The sequence below is a fragment of the Lampetra planeri genome, chromosome 8 (assembly GCF_965212315.1).
Source record: "Lampetra planeri chromosome 8, kcLamPlan1.2.h2, whole genome shotgun sequence".
Lineage (NCBI taxonomy): Eukaryota > Metazoa > Chordata > Hyperoartia > Petromyzontiformes > Petromyzontidae > Lampetra > Lampetra planeri.
In genome coordinates, this window is record NC_136114.1 from 12,728,295 (window position 1) to 12,746,376 (window position 18,082).

Genomic DNA, 18,082 nt, shown 5'->3' on the forward strand with positions numbered 1-18,082 from the left:
CATACTGCACATTTGTGAAAAAAAGTTTCACAGCTCATCAGATTCCACCGGTCTAAATACAGATGCTGATTCTGGATTTCAGTTTGTTTGACTGCGCTGCCAATCAAACTGAAATCTGCCGGGACACCGGAAGGAAGGAAGGAATGGCCGTACCGTGTAGACCTGCCGTAGCTTGTCAGGCAGTGCCGCGTGACAATCCTCGGCACGAGAGTGCTGTCTGGAGACCTCGGCAACGCGGTGATTGGGCGAGAGCAGCAGCTGCTCGCCCGGCCCGTAGATGCGACGGTCTGCAATGAACAGATGATGATTTTTTTTTTTATAAACAATAATGCTCAGCTCCAACTGCTACCATGACACTTACGAATATGTGAATACCTAGGAGAGAACATGGACGTACGCAGCTGAACTAAGTGTGGAATTATGTAATGGCAAATAAATAATACTTTCCAAAGATATAGACTTGAAGATTGATATGTTTAAGACCAGTTTTGTTAAATCAACTGATGAGTAGCTTCCAAGGCAGTACAAACCTTCATCCCTCCAGAGTCAATTCAATTAGTACCAGAGGTGGGACAAAGTCATTGTTATGCAAGTCCAAGTCGAGTCGCAAGTCATCAAATTCATGACTCGAGTCTGACTCGAGTCCAAGTCACATGACTCGAGTCCACATCTCAGAGGTGGGACAAAGTCATTGTTATGCAAGTCCAAGTCGAGTCGCAAGTCATCAAATTCATGACTCGAGTCTGACTCGAGTCCAAGTCACATGACTCGAGTCCACACCTCTGATTAGTACCACCTTAAAGTAAGTGAACAGTGGCAGCCCTATATGCAGACTTGACCCTGCCATAAGAATGTTGAATTGTCACCACTGGTCATGCTTGTTTAAGTGTGTGCATTTCATGACAAAGACAAGACGACGCACCTTCAAAGCATGCAAGAAAGTCCGAGTAGGTGATGCTGCCGTTGGTAACTCCCAGTCTCTGCAGTAGTGCATTGAATTGGTCATCTTCCATTATCATGCCACATTCCTGCAGGATCTGCACACCACTCAAAATGAAGCAAACGATAAACCCACAATGATTCCTTGCTATTTAACGTAATGACATTACCGAAAAGGTGAGTCTCCTAAACTAAATCTAATTTTCAACCACTTTTTGAATACACAAATATTATTCGCGATTATAGTAAAGTTTGTTTGTTCGTTCCTCAATCTGCTTGTCCTGGCGAGGGTCGCGGCGGCAGCGTGTTGAGTAGGACTGTCCAGACCTCCCTTTCCCTGGCGACAGACTCTAGCTCTTCCTGGGGAATTCCCGGGCGTTCCCAGGCCAGCCGAGTGACATAGTTCTGCCAGCGTGTCCTGGGCCGGCCCCGGGGTCTTGGCCGAGTGTTATTTATATATATAGGACAGCCTCAGAGTCCTGCATTTGTCCGTTAGAACAATTCAATTATCGAAAATGTTTTGCATATGGGAGTAAGCCAGAGCACCTGAACATAAATCACTTATATGAAGTGGTTTACAAACAATGATTTAAAAGATGCATTGAATCTTGAACCCAATTTGCTGTACTGCTATCGACTGGGCACCTTGCAGCCCAGCAGTATGAGCATTTCACAAATCTCTGTGACACACCAACCCCTGTCGCCAAAGTGCATTATGACAGGTATTCACAGCATTCACAAGTCAAAAGGCTGGTTTAATTAACATTACTGTTTGTAAACATGTGAAATTTACCAATACAGAAATGTCTCCTGAACATTTGCATATAACATATAATTTACACTGAATAAAATGTGCATGTATGCGGTGCGTCTAGATTCAACCAGTTGTCAAGACTCTGGTGTTAATATATTTACATTGTAAACAAAGATCCAGTCAGTCATAGACAGAGGAAGAATGACAGGTGTTAAGTCTGGACTTGAACGAGGGGCAGGGAATCGTGAGAAAAGAAAGCTTAACATTTTCCTCTACCGCGCTGTTGGTGGACAAATTTAGTGGGCCTCATGACGGGCCGGCGAGATGGCACCTGGCGGAAGTCGAAATTGGACACGCGGCCTTCTCCCCGCCGGTCGTGGCGTGCGAAGCTGTGGTGCAGCGTGGTGTCGCGCTGCGCCACGTGGTCCCTGAGCCGTACGAGCACCTCCCGCAGGGGTAGCGCGCCCGTCAGTTTCCTCGCCTCGCCCTCGATCAGCTCCAGTCTGAGCAACGCGCGCAGCCAGTACGTCCATGGGATGCGCAATTCCATAATGTACGTAGCCAACCGTGCCAATCGGAGGTGCCGAAATAAGTCCTCCATAAGCCACAGAAATGCTTACAAAGTGCTGCCCAGCTTAGTTTGACAACGTAAAATGATGGCCAAGCCCCTTTTCATCAAAACAAGTGCTTTGCCCCAATTTTATCCCGCTTGTGCTATTGGCATCAAGTCATGAGATGACGCATCTATTCGTATCTCTAACAGAGCATTGCAACACTCCATATTAGGGAGCAGGCCACAGAAAGAAGATATCACAGAGCCACCTCTCAGGTCCCATGAAGTGACTTCTGGTCCGTGCTTTCCCACTCGCTCTGCATATGAGAGTAACGTTTGTTATCTTGACAGCCAATGCTGAGAGCTGAAATGGTGTCAGAGTACAAAACCAATCTTTCAATGCGGTGGATTTTTTTGTGTGCAGTCATTGGTGACCAGGCTGAGGCCAGCAGATTTGAGAACCCAGATTAATCACAGGCGGTAGCATGGATTCAAACACAGAATCTCAGCGGTGCCAGCTCAGCCACCATCGCTATGTTATTGCGTATCCACTGTCCAGCCTAGCATAAAAAAAACCACGATGAAATAACACAGTGACGAATTATTCCCAGCAAGTCCGTGCAATTGTAACTTCCAACCTCGCAGACAGGTCGGCCTGCCTCTTGACCTCGCGTGCGTTGCTTTCGCTGTGTAGACGCGAGCTGACCCCGGCAAAGTCCCCGGGCCGGGGGTCAACGCCCAGACGCATCAGGAACTCGGAGAACCGGATCCGGAAACCTGGGCCCTGCTCGCAGCCTTTGCACAGCCTGGCAACGTGGCACGTGCGGACACAGACACACGGAAGCAAATGGGGTCAATGTACATTATGAGCAGCACCATTGGCATAACAATTGTTTTGTTTATAATGGTAATGTCATATATTTATGAAGGGAAAGCCCAACTTGAGTTTCATAATATTTTAATGGAGTGTTCTGCACTGGTATGTGCAGCCAATTCCTTTGTCAGTAGTTTTTTTTTCCTGTGTGAGGATATTGCATAAAACGCATTCATATGAAGGAATAACACTCAAGGGTTCTGCATATAGCTCCTGGCTCTGTCATAGCCCAGCAGGTATTGGAGTTGCACAGATCTCTCTCTACATAATCGAGCAACGCTGGCATCCAAAGTGCTGAGACTACAGGTAAACGCCACCCTGCTGGGTTAATCAAAGCGCTTGCTGGTGCTGAAAAGAACCTACTTCACAATCATCAATTTTTTCAGGAGATAACACAAATTCATCGTACTTGTTAAAGTGCTCGTCGGACAGCGAAGGTCCGAATCTGCGGAGGATGGCACGCAGGTTATCCTGGGTGATGAAGCCGTCGGCATCCTGGTCACAGGAGTCAAAAGCCTCGCACACGTCCTTCCAGCGCTCCGTCAGCTTGTCACGGAGAATTTCCTCGGCCTGCCAGCAGAAGCCAGACACATGCTCTTTTCAGAATTTGAGACAAATTCATTAACAATGTGAAGTATTGGAAAATGACGGCAGGAAACTCCTTGACGGGAACACACTTCTTTTATTAAATCTTGACTTGTAACAATACAACGCGTGGCCTCTCTTCTTCACACCGCACTTCTCTTGACTCAGGATTCTGTGCTGCCGGCTCTCTGTGCCTCGTGTAGACTCCGCGCCTCGGCTACACTCCTCTCTCGCCTCGTGTAGACTCTGCGCCTCTGCTACACTCTCCTCTCTCGCCTCGTGTAGACTCTGCGCCTCTGCTACACTCTCCTCTCTCGCCTCGTGTAGACTTTGCCTCTCTCGCGCTGGCTACACCGTATGCATACTCGGCTCGTGCAGACCGTTCTCTCTCGCTGGCTACACCGTATGCATACTCGGCTCGTGCAGACCGTTCTCTCTCGCTGGCTACACACTACACATTACTCAGCTCGTGTAGACCTTTCTATCTCGCTGGCTACACTCTATACATTACTCAGCTCGTGTAGACCTTTCTATCTCGCTGGCTACACACTATACATTGCTCAGCTCGTGTAGACCTTTCTATCTCGCTGGCTACACTCTATACATTACTCAGCTCGTGTAGACCGTTCCCTCTCGCTGGCTACACACTATACCTTACTCTCTTCTACTCTCCATTACTCTCCTCTCCGGGCTCTATCTCTACACCTTCGTCTTCATTCTTAGATGGTTCCACTTCTGCCCCTTGCTCCTCTGTGCATCACCTTATATACCCCTTCTTCCCGGGAGACGGAGCGGATGCGGACCTCAACGTCGGCACCGCTCCTCCGTTACCCAATCCCCACGCGCTATCCCCACGATCCGGTTCCGCTCAGCGCGTGTTTCCACTCTCCGACCAATCACACCGCGCTGCTACCCGATCACTCCCTCTGGGCGCGTCACCGGCACACAGCCAATCAGCAGCACTACCCCCACCCGCGCACTGACGCCTGCTCCTCCCCGTCAGCGCGCGTCACCACACACACACCCGTACATACGCGCTGGCACACGACATATACACCCAGCGCGTATCACCACTACATCACCCCCTCCCACATAGCTCGCAGCCGGCCCGGCTGCTAACAACAACCAACCACGACGATAAAACGACAACCAACAAAAAAAAAAACCCCATAACCCCCCGAGTGTGCCCCGTAACATAACACAACAACAACAACAACAACAAGAATAACTATGTACAGATTGACAATGAACGCGAAAAGTCAACAATAACACGATACGAGCAAATTCGAAACGAACGCGCCCCACGTCCCTGCGACTACACGCAGTGACGAGGCGCTCCAACTGCCCCGACTCCTCACGAGGCAGGTCATGCAAAGTAGCACGACCTGGCGCGAGTCCGTCTGGCTGGTCCATCGTATGGGGCGGGACACTGACGACCGTCCGGCGGTTCCGGCCGCTCCAGACGGCGCGGAACGGGCCTGAAAGGGCCGGCCCCGCCGCGGAGATCCGGCCGCCGGTGATCGGCAGCTGTCAGTTCCGAGACACCTGGGAGCAGATCAGGCGACAATACGTGTGGATCAGGCAGAGACATTTCCCCCTCTGGGTCGCCGGTCACGTCACACGCCCGGCCATCACGACACAAGGGGAGGCCATATGGAGGCGAGAACGGTTTCAGTCGGGAGGGGTGAACGTACCACCGGCGCCTTCCCCACTTTATCTGAACGCACTGGGGCCGTGCAACGCGCACGACCTCCACGGGTCCCCTCCACGGTCTCAACAATTTAGGCGACGTAGCCAAGGGTGCCTGAGGGCAATGCAGCCAGGCCCTGTCACCTGGTTTCCATTCGTGCATGGACACCTTCCGTGCCCGCAACCGTTCATTAGCAATTTGGCGAGCCCGCGAATTAAGCCGTGCGGCCTCCCTCGCCTCTGTCAGCTTATGAATATTAAACTTAATATGTTCTGCCAAATTAGAATTAGTTCGTGGAGCGGACAGGCCAAGTTGCGTTTCTATTGGCGGGTCAGCTTCCCGACCGTACATCAAATAGAATGGGGAAAACCCCGTAGCTGCATGGGGGGCCATTCTATACGCGGCAAGGACTCCCGGGACCTGCAGGTCCCAATCTACATGTGCCTCGCACACCTGCTGGCACAGCATGGAAGTCCAGGTTTTGTGGAGTCTCTCCACCATCCCGTCAGTCTGCGGGTGGTACGGGGAGGTACGCACCTTCTTGGTACCCAACAGATCGCACACCTCTTGCAACAATTTACTCGAAAAATTTTTACCTTGGTCGGTCAGCAGGCGTTCGGGAGCCCCCTTGTCCAGGACATAGCCCTGGACGAAGGCATCCGTCACAGCCGCTGCCGACTGGTTAGCGAGAGGCCACGCCATAGGCCATCGGGTAAAGTATTCGACCCCCACTAACAAATATTTATTCCCTCTCGGCGTGACTGGGAAGGGCCCCAAAATATCGAGTGCAACGAGCTCGTTGGTACGCGAGACCTGAATAGATTGCAGCGGTGGATTAGCTGCCACGGCCGGTGGTTTACGCCTGGCGCACTCAACGCACCCCTTCAGAATATGCACCACATCACTTCCCATTCCCGGCCAGTAATAGTCACGCTGAAGCAGGGCAAGCGTCTTGTTAACTCCCAAGTGCAAGAGGCGTTCGTGTGCCGCCAAGACAACGCTCCCCCTCACAGCGGAAGGCACCACGAGTGCGTTCCGCCGGGACAAACTGTCCCATTTCAATAACACGCCCCGCTCAAGTACACAGGAGCCGGTACGCTCCTGGTCCCCCTCGGGACCCCCAACCTTGCGGCGCAATGCAAGCAGCGAGCTGTCCGCCATCTGGAGGCGGCCCCATTCGCTGAGCGACAGCGAGAGCAGCGAGTCCCGACCCTGAGAGGCAGCGGAATCATCCCCACTCGGTGCGCCCGCTGTCGCAGCCAGTGCCCCCATCTCCCGCGCAAGCGTCGGTTTACAGCGCGCCGATCCCGACAAACACGCGCATTCATCACAAGGCAACAACCGCGACAAGCAATCGGCATTCGTGTGTCGCAACCCCTTACGGTACGTAGTCGTAAACTGATAGTCCTGGAGGACTTCCAACCAACGCGACAACTGGCCCGAGGGCTGGGCGACCCTCAATGAATACTGTAGCGCCGCGTGGTCCGTTCGGACTGTAAAGTGACGACCATACAGATATGGCCTAAACTGCTGCACAAAAAAAACAATGGCAAGCAGCTCGCGACGGGTGACACAGTAGCGCTGCTCCGCCGGAGACAACACCCTACTACCGTAGGCGACAACTCTTTCGACACCCCCAACGACTTGGGATAGCACCCCCCCAATGCCCGTGTTGCTAGCATCCGTGTCCAGCAAAAAGGGACTGGCAAAATCGGGATAACACAAGGGTGGGGCACCCACCAAGGCGTCCCGGAGGGAGCGAAACGCGGCCTCCTCCTCCGGTCCCCATTTGAACTTCACTCCCTTCGCCGTTAGAGCGTGCAAGGGTTTTGCAATAGTGGCGAAGTGCTCAACGAACCGCCGATAATAAGAAGCAAACCCGATGAAACTACGCACGTCGGAAACGGACGTAGGTGTCGGCCACGAACCGACACAATCCGTCTTCGCGGGATCGGTGGAGATCCCCGAAGAATCGACAATGTGACCCAAGTATCTAACCGACTTCCGAAGGAGGTGACATTTGGCCGGTTTAAATTTCAGCTTAGCCGATCGCATTCGCAAGAACACCCCTCTCAATCGCTGGAGGTGTTCTTCAAACGTTTTACTGAAAACAATGACATCGTCCATATAAATCAAGCATGTATCCCACTGCAAGCCCGACAAAACCAACTCCATAAGTCGCTGAAACGTCGCTGGAGAGGAGTGAAGTCCCCTGGGTAACCGGTTAAACTGGAACAGCCCCCCTGGAGTCCGAAATGCTGTCTTAGGTTTCGACTCTTCGTCGAGCGGCAACTGCCAAAACCCCGATAACAAATCAAGAGTCGAAAAATATCGCGCACCAGACAATGCATCGAGGGACTCATCCATCCTGGGGAGCGGATACGCGTCAGCCACAGAGATCTTATTCAGGCGACGGAAATCAACGCAGAATCGCAGGGACCCGTCCTGCTTCTTAACCAGCACAATAGGCGCTCCCCACGCGCTAGAGGAGGGCGAAATAATATCGGCTTCTAGCATTTCGTTAACAGCCGACTGAACATGTTCCTTCTCCACGGGACTCAGTCGGAAGGGATTTAGCTTGACCGGCGCCGCATCGCCCGTTTCAATGTGGTGGTGCAACAAATCTGTGCACCCAATGTCATACTCATGTTTACTGAACACATCAGAGAATTCTATGAGCAACTCGCGCAGCGCACCCAACTGCGCCGCCGACAAATCGTCCGAGGCGGCACATAACGAATGGACCCACTCAAGGTCTTCCCTTGGCTCAACGTTCCGCGCGGGGCTCGAGCCCACCTGCGCAACCAACCCATCATCCCCAGGAACCTGCGCCGCGTGAGCCAGCACGGTGCCCTGCGGGATGACAGCTGGTCGCGACCCCGCGTTCAAAACCATCACAAACGGATCCCTGTCAGCCCGCACCAAAGTGTGAGCCACCGATAAATCAAGACCCCCGACAGCCTTGTTAGAAGGACCCAAAAGCATACTCTGTCCCGAAGCCTCCCTCACCCATGGTTTTCGCAACCGGAGGGGAATCAACATCTGTGAACCCGGGGGCACTTGCACTGTCTGCGTCGCCACCGCTTGTATCGTAGCGCACGCCGTCCGAATGTCAGTAGGGCCCGTCAAAAATGAAATCCGGCGACCCGATGGCAGTTCAATGCATCGTTGATCGATAAGAATTTTAATGGGCATTTTAGCCAAAAAGTCAGTGCCCAAAAGACACGGAACTGCCAAAGAAGACGAAACGAAAACGGGTCCCGATAATTTGATATCTCCAATGCAAATGGACGCCCTAACCTGACCGATAATGCCCAACGATCCCCCATTAGCGGCGTAAAATGGCACATCCACTGGAAGCAGCGGACGACATTGGACTGGGAGAATATCATAAATGAGGTCCGATATAATAGTTGCCGATGCCCCCGTGTCCACTAACACCTTAATCTCGACCCCATCAATAGATCCCGTAACAACGGACGAACCCGCCGAAGCAGCCACAATTCTATGCCCCAATTCCGCCCATTCGATGTCTCCCTGATCCCGGCCGAACCCCCCTCGCCGAACCGAATCCCCGAACCTTAACCGGCCCTCCTCCGCCGCAACGCGGCGTCCCATGTGTGCCGAATAAACAGGCCGAGCGTGTGAGGTGCCGCGACTTGCCGGGGATTGTAGAGATGACTTGGGCTCTCGGTCGTCGTCCAGCCGAGCTCCCATGGCGCGCTGCCGCGGAGCGCGGCACCCGGACGCCACGTGGCCCCGGAGGCCGCAGTTATAGCACGTGACGAGGGTCGGAGTAGATCTTGGTTGCTCCGACTTTCGGCCCGATCGCAGAGGCGACCGGGCCCCCGGCCTCCAGTCCCCTGGTCGTCCCGTGGCGAACGCCTCCTCTCGTGGGCTGACGACTTGGGGTTCGGCGACCACCAACCCCGGGGCTGCGACGACAGCAGCGTTGCAACCAACGCCTTGCTTCCGTTGTAGGGCCTCGTACGCTTGAATACTCGTGGCGACTCTCAAAGAAGAAATATCAATGTCGTCAGCTGTGTTGATAGGGACCCCCAGGTCCTGCGCCAACTTGAGCAGCTGCTCCAAAACCATCGCGTCTTGGCCCTCCTCGTCCATCCGAGGGAACGCAGCATCAGCAAGAGCCAGCAACGCCGTGCGATAGGCCAGCGCGGTCTCCGTGGCCGCTTTCCGTCTTGCGTAGAAATGATGGCGGCACGCCGAGGGAGGTCCGTAGACCCTGGCCAACAAACCCAGCGCATCCTTTAGCGTGGAGCGGTCCGACTTCCGTGCAGACCTGAAGGCCGCGAGCGCGTCGTCGTCCAGCAGGGCAGGCAACGCCCGCAGCGCCGTAGCATCGGACCACGCTGACATCTCTTGATGCGCCAAAAACCTTCGCTGAAATTTGCCCCAGTCTCCGCCTTCCGCCTTGAAGGCTGACAACGTGGGCAGACGCTGCTGAAAAATGAAGTCATCCCCCTCGTGGTTCCTCTCCGCCTGTCCGTCGGTGTCTAAGATGGCGGCTCCAGCAGCAGACGTAAGATGGCGGACCCCCTCGCGCGCTGATGACGTCGATGCGCGCGCTTGGGAACCCACCACCACGTGGCGCTCGCCGTTCCCGCCAAAAGTAGGCCCAGGCGCAATGGCGGGAATCCCCCATTCGTTTTGGCGGGAATCTGCGGGGCGACCTTGTAAAATGTCCCCCACCGTCCCCGCTCCTCCCGACGAGCTGATCTCCGCCAAGATGGACGCGGCGGCGAGCAGCAGCTCCGCCAGTCGGGAGTGCGCCTCACGAAGCCCGGCGTCTGTCCCCGGTCGCTCGGCCGGCGCCGTCGACGGACCCTGCAGCGTGGGCAAGTCCTCTTCCTCACCCCCCGCCACCAGCGGCCCCGAGTCGTCCAGGTCTTCCTCGCGGTCAATCCCGTGGGTCCTACGGGTCTTCCTCGTCTCCATACTTGGAAGCCCGTTTCACTTCTGACGCCAGATGAAGTATTGGAAAATGACGGCAGGAAACTCCTTGACGGGAACACACTTCTTTTATTAAATCTTGACTTGTAACAATACAACGCGTGGCCTCTCTTCTTCACACCGCACTTCTCTTGACTCAGGATTCTGTGCTGCCGGCTCTCTGTGCCTCGTGTAGACTCCGCGCCTCGGCTACACTCCTCTCTCGCCTCGTGTAGACTCTGCGCCTCTGCTACACTCTCCTCTCTCGCCTCGTGTAGACTCTGCGCCTCTGCTACACTCTCCTCTCTCGCCTCGTGTAGACTTTGCCTCTCTCGCGCTGGCTACACCGTATGCATACTCGGCTCGTGCAGACCGTTCTCTCTCGCTGGCTACACCGTATGCATACTCGGCTCGTGCAGACCGTTCTCTCTCGCTGGCTACACACTACACATTACTCAGCTCGTGTAGACCTTTCTATCTCGCTGGCTACACTCTATACATTACTCAGCTCGTGTAGACCTTTCTATCTCGCTGGCTACACACTATACATTGCTCAGCTCGTGTAGACCTTTCTATCTCGCTGGCTACACTCTATACATTACTCAGCTCGTGTAGACCGTTCCCTCTCGCTGGCTACACACTATACCTTACTCTCTTCTACTCTCCATTACTCTCCTCTCCGGGCTCTATCTCTACACCTTCGTCTTCATTCTTAGATGGTTCCACTTCTGCCCCTTGCTCCTCTGTGCATCACCTTATATACCCCTTCTTCCCGGGAGACGGAGCGGATGCGGACCTCAACGTCGGCACCGCTCCTCCGTTACCCAATCCCCACGCGCTATCCCCACGATCCGGTTATACTTATATGGGACTATCGTTTTTAATGGAAAAAGAACAGATAAAACACTGTAACATGATAAGAAATGTATGTTAAGAGCTTAAAAAAGTCAGGGTCTCCACTTGTTCGCCATCATTGTCAACACGTTGCCTGGAATATTCTCCAGGTGGTCTCCAGTGCCCAGAGGCACATTTCTTGTGGTATTGTTGCAAATTCTTAGAAGTGTTAACATTTTTTTTTATCCTACTCAATTATATTCCGACTGTGTCATCGGTGGCACGTTTCCATCCGGAACACACATTTTAGAATAAACGTTTTGCACAGCGAGCGGTGTGAGATTATGAGTCAGAGAATGGTCCCGGAATTGTACATCACAGACGACTTTTGAAGTCTCTTCACAATACACCTTTTAAGCTGTACTCGAGGCAAAACATTTTACACCCAGAAAAGAGTGTTAATTGCATGTCAACCAAATTGAATCTTCTAATTCTAAGAGCTAGAATTAGCCTAATTACAAATTAATTAACAAGCCAAATTGAACATGATGGGCTTTTTTAATATTCAACGGTGACTGGGCAGACACCATCAAACTCACTCAACTTGAGACTAGTCTAATCATGGATGATCGAATCTTTAATTCGGACCGAGAATCAATAGCAGTGTGAGCTCAGTGCTATGATATGGTATTAATCCCCCGAACCGTCTGGCCAGTTCTACATTTGGGACACTTAACAGGACATAGTGAGGTTAAACAAAAGGAAGGCATGGGTTTCTTCGGACGTCGCAAAACTGACAGGCATCAAGTGCTCTCCACAACATCTCAGAACTCACCGCCTTCCAGGTCAGAATGTCAGTTGTCTTATGTCCATTAACTCGGTGAGTGCTATTCAACCACTTGTGAGCATCCTGCACAACACACAACAACAACACACAACAAAAGCAATTTCAATCGAAAGCCCAAAATATTGACGGAGATCGTGTTTCTTATGGAGATGGGTTCACCTATCCTATCGGTGAGCTCAGACACGTGTGTGTGTGTGGTGTGGTGAGCGGTGGTGTAGCGGTTAGCACACTGCGCTATGAACGTGGCAACCCGGGTTCAATTACCACTCACGGCCAACACCAGTGACGATTATCTGAACTGGTCCTCGGCCTCCCCTAGGGAGGCCTTCAGCCTTCGGACACCTGGCGTAATAGACGCATGCATCAGACAATTGGAGAGAGGACTTTTATACCGAGGGGGTTGCTTTGATGCTCTGTTAATCTGTGTATGCCGGTTGCTCTGTGTGTGGTTTATATAGCGAGTAGTAGTGTAGTGGTTATCGCGTTGCGCTACAAAACTAGCGACCCGGGTTCGATTTCCACTCACGGCCACCACCTGTAACGATTATTGAACTGGTCGACTTAGCCTCAAATGAATACCTGGTGCTGTGTGTAAACATCGCCACTGGGGAGACAAAGGTGGTCGGGCGTGGTGCTGGCCACCCACCCCATCGTGTGCCGTTAGGGCCTTCATAGGTGCTCGCTAACAGCACTTGCCCCGATAGTCGGTTAAGGCTACACGGGGGATCTTTGTCTTTGGTGTGTGGATACACAGACCCACCAGGGTCTCTCGAGGCTCGAACAGACACAAGAAGTCCGTGTAGTCCACGAACCCCGAGTGGCCTGGGTCCAGCAGCAGCATGAGCTCCCGGAAGTGACTGTCGCCCATGCGGAACCCAAACCCCTCAACCAGTCGGCGCAACTCCTGACGCGTCACCCGTCCTTGCCGGTTCTGTTGACACAAGTTTACATTCGTGTGTATAATGAATTAGTGCTGGAATTCGTGTTAAATTATAATCGCATTTTTTACATTAGCAGAAGCAGTGAGACAGTTGTGGAGTTTTTGAATACATTGGCAATTAAGTACTGTCTTAAAAGACACCAGACTGACAGATGTAAAGCAAGTTTAAATCTCAGCTCCTCATTAACACAAATACGTTGACTGCTGCTGCCTTAGCATTGTTATTTCGCCATTTATAATTTTCGATGACTCATAATTAATGGCCCTGAAAGTGGCTCAGGTCCCTATCAGTTTTATAATACATTTTATAAAAAAGAAGCAAATTGCAATGGAAGTCACATGAGTGGATAAGTGCTTTTATGTAATTGCCCTACGTAATTTTACAGTCGTGCACATTGGTGAATGCTTTAATAGAACAGTAAGCATCGCAGCTATTACTTGCTATTGTTAGAACATTATGTTCTGTACTACTCAACTATTTATTAAACCATTTTTTTTACCAGGTAAGGCCCACTTTGCTAAATATAGATTTTTTTCAGAAGCAACCTAGCCATGCATGATAGCTCAACAAAGTGGCTTATCGCGTGGAAATTATAGTAGCCAAATACTCTAAATGCATGTTGATTCTAAATATGGAGGGAAACATCAAAGGACCCGGAGAAAAACCCACGAGAGCACAGGAAGAACATGCAAACTCCAAATTTACTGTACAGGCGTCAGGGTTGGGATCGAACCCACGACCTCCTGTATACCAGGCGAGGTAGTTAACATCTCGCCACCGCGGCACCAATGCAGGTGGCAGTGAAGGAAAGGTTCAGATCGGGCAGGCACAAGGACATACAATGTCCAGGGCAAGGAAGGCCTCCTTGAGAGATGGGTAGCACTCCAGAATATGCTTCCGCAGTCTCGCCAGGACCTCACTGGCAGAGGTAGACTCGTCGGCGCCACGAAAAGGGTTCACCCTGCCAACACACAGACGCTTGTCAAAACTCCAGTGCCGTGCAGTTGGATGCATTACTAACGACATGAAGCTATATTTTTAATATATATAAAAGCAAGCGATGAACGAAATGCCAAACAATGTGGCCTCACCTGTGGCTGGATCTCATGGGCAGTGTCTGGCCATTGCCGATCGATTGAGGATTCGGAAATTTGGCCAAAAACAGCTCCCAGGGTACCTTTCCAGTGGCCTTGATGCCAAGCCTGAGAGAGGGGGTAAATGAATATGCAGTCGGTGTGCACAAAACACACGTAGCATCTCAGCCGATGATCAAAAATCACCCAGAACGCACATGGTTTCATTCGATTTCAGAAGTTAAGCAGGGTTGAGCTTAGTGATTGAATAGGCGACCACCGTACATTAAGCAGATGTTATAGGCTGCTGTGGGTCTACGTGGTCGGCATTAAAGGGCAGTGACGCAAATTTAATTTCTGTAGAGTACTTCCATGCTCCCAAATCTATGCTCCCCACCTTCACCATCCACCACTACCCAGCACAAGAAAGTATGGCCAAATCACCTCTATCACTTGTATGTCATTGCAAGTTCCTCGTCCAGCAGTGGAGTGACAATAGGGTTATTATACATGTACATAGCATCTAAATGCAACTGCAGCTGCATCCGAAGACAGGCAACTTTTTCAGAGTCTGAAAAGTTGTCATTTTACAATGAACATTAAATAAAGCCAAGCAAATGTATTGAAAGACATGTCAAACTAAGCACAGTGAAGATCTTTACTGATGACTCAGGTATAAAATTGCCCTTTCAAGCAATAACACAAAGACTCTGCCATGCAGCTATGTACAAGCTCACAGTATCTCAACATTAGCAACTGCTTGACTACAATGACATTGCTAAGTGGGTGGTAGAAGGGAACACTTCATTGATGAGTGCCAAGTCTGGGCAGGCAGCAAGTTCACTTTAGTTGTCTCTATTTTAAGCAACTCAGAACCCTTTGAGACTGCAAATCCCTTTCACAAGGGTGACCTAGGTCAACATGTCACAACAGAACAAACTTTACATCGCACAGGGGGCCAAAGCTAACATCGAAGAGCTAAAAGAAGAGGTGAATAGTGAATAGGCCGATGACCAATTCAACCTAGGCATTGCATCCACTCACCAAACCACTCGGAATATACGCAGATTATTATAGACCACTGCGGGGTTACTTGGTGAGCAGCAGAGGACAGTGCAGAAAAATCCATTGATGTACTGAAGAATACATTCTCTGCTGTATGTTGAACTTCTTCCACACTGTACGTAGCCAACCATGCGAATCGGAGGTGCAGGGGAAGGACAACAAACTAAACACAAAAATCAGTTCTAAAGAAATGAATTTTCAATCTAGATGTAAAAGCTTCAGGAGCTTCCTAATATACGAAGAGCATTTCAAACGGCCGCAAAAGCGCATCTGCTCCCACATCTATGCTCCCCGCCTTCACAAACACCACACCAACCAACATGGTGGGGTATTGTGAAATAACCTGTCCACCACGTAGCCCTGCAGTGGCCTCGCATGGGTCGGCCCTTACCCAGCCGTGGATTGACAATGGGCCGTACGTTGTCATTGTCATACTGTGATGAGAATGGGGTGGAGGGAGGCCTTCCACCCGCACCCAACTCTGACCATACTCACATTGCTGATTAAGTGTCAGCGCCGTGCAGCCAATAATTTCCAGCAGGTTCAAAGTTCAGAGTTTGGAATTACCACCAACGGCGGCGGTCACTTACTGGTCGAGGACACACAGCATGGCCTCCGGTGCCAGCGGGAGCGTAAAGCTGCGCAGCACCGACACAAAGTCCTCCACCGCCAGGGTGCCGGCACCCGAGCTGTCGAATGCACGGAACGCCCGCTGGAGGTTGCTGTAGTTTTCGCACACCTGCACCACGAAACGTACATAGCCAATGTTCAGCGAGGCTCACTTTGGGCCTAAGGTCGCTCGTCCACATGAGTGCGAGATGAGTGGTGCATTCCTTCCTATGTAGATGAGCACTTTAGAAGAATGCCATCTCACGGATGGGGGGGGGGCTAGAAGGGAAGGTTCAAGTGAAGAACCTCCACAGGGGCTACAGCCAACATTGGCCGTAGCCCCTGTGGAGGTTCTTCACATGGACCTTCCCTTCTAGCCCCGCCCCCACCCTCCCAGTCCCTGACTGCCACATTTAGATAAGCTCCTCCCCCCTCCCCTTAACCAGTATTTAAGATCTTGTCTCTTGGATTTCTCTTCACTCGATACAGTAAATTTAGCTGTGACGGTCCCCACTGAATTGAGTTTTGTTTTTTTGTTTTGTTTTTTTACCTACGTGACTTTACCGAAAAAACCTAAGAGTATAGCACATGTAGTGATATTACTGATTGCAGTGCTTGAAAAAAATGACACACCATCCTTTGGACAGCAGACTCAGTAGATACTATATTTAGACTGCAATCTATCTCATGCACTTGTAAAACAGTGCTGTTTTGGTTTTAAAATGCATTTACTCATGTGATGTAAGCTGACTTTGTGTTGCTTCTTAATAAATATCTACGATTGGAGACCCAAACGAGTGCCATCTTTTACATTAATTATACAATCCAAATCACAACATTATAAAGTACGATCTCCTACATACAACAGATTGCTTGTCTTCTTCTTCTGCTCAGAACTTTCGCTTGATATCTATCATATGGACAGAGGTTGAGACTTACAATAAGAAAGACCACCAAAGGAGGGAACTCGCCCATGATTGAGCAATGAAATCAGCCGATGTACAGGTGCTTGATGGGTTTTCTGCATTGCAAGACCGTGAGAGATGACGAAAACCTGGGGAGGCTTTCATCCAGTAGTAGATTGATCACGGAAAAGATTTGTAGCCTACACAAATGAACATTATATATATATATATGTATTTTATAGATTAAACTCTCCTTAGCGAACCTATTTATAGTTCTTCTATTTATAGTTGTAAGCCTGTAACGGACATCAGAAAGGCTTTCATCCTGATTTGTCTCTTACCCTGGCCTATTTATCAAGTGCAGTATTACACAACGGCAGTGGTGCAGTGATCAGCAGCATCATCATAGGCTATCCCTTGCAATCGAAGATAGACAAGTAGTTTTATCTGTGGGTCTGAAGATACTGATCTTGGATGACAGATTTGGCCGCAGCTTGGACACATGTGTCCAGAAAGAGTGGTGGTGTGGAACTGGATTAGGAAGTTGGGCTGCAGCGTGCTGTTTCTGCCGTTTCCGATTTTCCTGTTTCCACCCTTAAATTTCAAAATGTTTGGATCCTTGAAATATACTCTGTCTCCATCTGAAGTGATGCTGGGCAAGGATCTCCCATGAGTTGGTGTTTATGGTGCACTTCTTCACGTTGGCCTTGAGGACATCCTTGAAGTGCCTTCTCTGCCCTCCTCAGCAGCAACACTGCACTACGAAAGCAGTGACCTGGGTTTGACTGTCGGCAATGGCTAGCAGCAATGCCGAGCAATTTTGTAACCAGTCCTGAGCAACCCCCTTCAACAAACCAGCATTATGAAGCATGGTCAAACATCCCGCATAACCGAAATGGCATAGGCGGATGTTCATCCACCAGTGGGTTGACCAAGTACTGCATTATTATAATTATGCAATGGCTCAGCAGGCTCCCGCCCAGTGGTGCAGGATTCTCTCAAAGAGCAAAATCGACGCCCATTCTGACGTGAACCTCTGTGACTCTTGAGCACACAGGTTAAGTGAAGGGGGGGGGGAAACTGAATAGAACGAAAATAAAAAACCCATTTACGCCCACCTTCTTCCGGAAAGCTGCCTGCAGCTCCTCCGGGCTGGCTTCTGGCTCAGCCTCCTTGGCATCGCCCGCCTGCCCCATGTATCCCCGTTCATCGCACCGGCTCCCCAGCTGCTTCCTCTCCTCCGCAGCGTCCCTCCGCACCGCTTCCCAGTTGAGTACTGCCGACAGCAGGGGTCAAACGTGTTCAAGTCACGCTGCCTGGGCCTCGTCTCTATGCACATTAACACGCGCCAGCAGTTTAGCTGTTGACTGGTAACAATGGTTTAACTTCATTGGTATCACCTACATATAAACGGTATTACATGCACAAAATATAGACATGTACAGCCCTTGTGTCAATACACT

The 18,082-nt window shown here is 50.9% G+C and overlaps 1 protein-coding gene across 2 annotated transcripts in view; it reads right to left on the reverse strand.

Annotated features, from left to right (window-relative positions):
• EFCAB6 (EF-hand calcium binding domain 6) overlaps positions 1-18,082 on the reverse strand; it is a 40,981-nt gene that overhangs the window by 13,410 nt on the left and 9,489 nt on the right. For both annotated transcript variants that reach the window (XM_078597076.1, XM_078597077.1), the window contains 11 exons: positions 17,738-17,895; positions 15,696-15,844; positions 14,059-14,169; positions 13,808-13,928; positions 12,787-12,957; positions 12,015-12,089; positions 3,530-3,690; positions 2,885-3,052; positions 2,025-2,196; positions 923-1,037; positions 154-287 (listed from right to left, as the gene is read on the reverse strand). In XM_078597076.1, the coding sequence (XP_078453202.1) occupies positions 154-287; positions 923-1,037; positions 2,025-2,196; positions 2,885-3,052; positions 3,530-3,690; positions 12,015-12,089; positions 12,787-12,957; positions 13,808-13,928; positions 14,059-14,169; positions 15,696-15,844; positions 17,738-17,895 (1,535 nt within the window). The remainder of the gene's footprint in view (positions 1-153; positions 288-922; positions 1,038-2,024; positions 2,197-2,884; positions 3,053-3,529; positions 3,691-12,014; positions 12,090-12,786; positions 12,958-13,807; positions 13,929-14,058; positions 14,170-15,695; positions 15,845-17,737; positions 17,896-18,082) is intronic.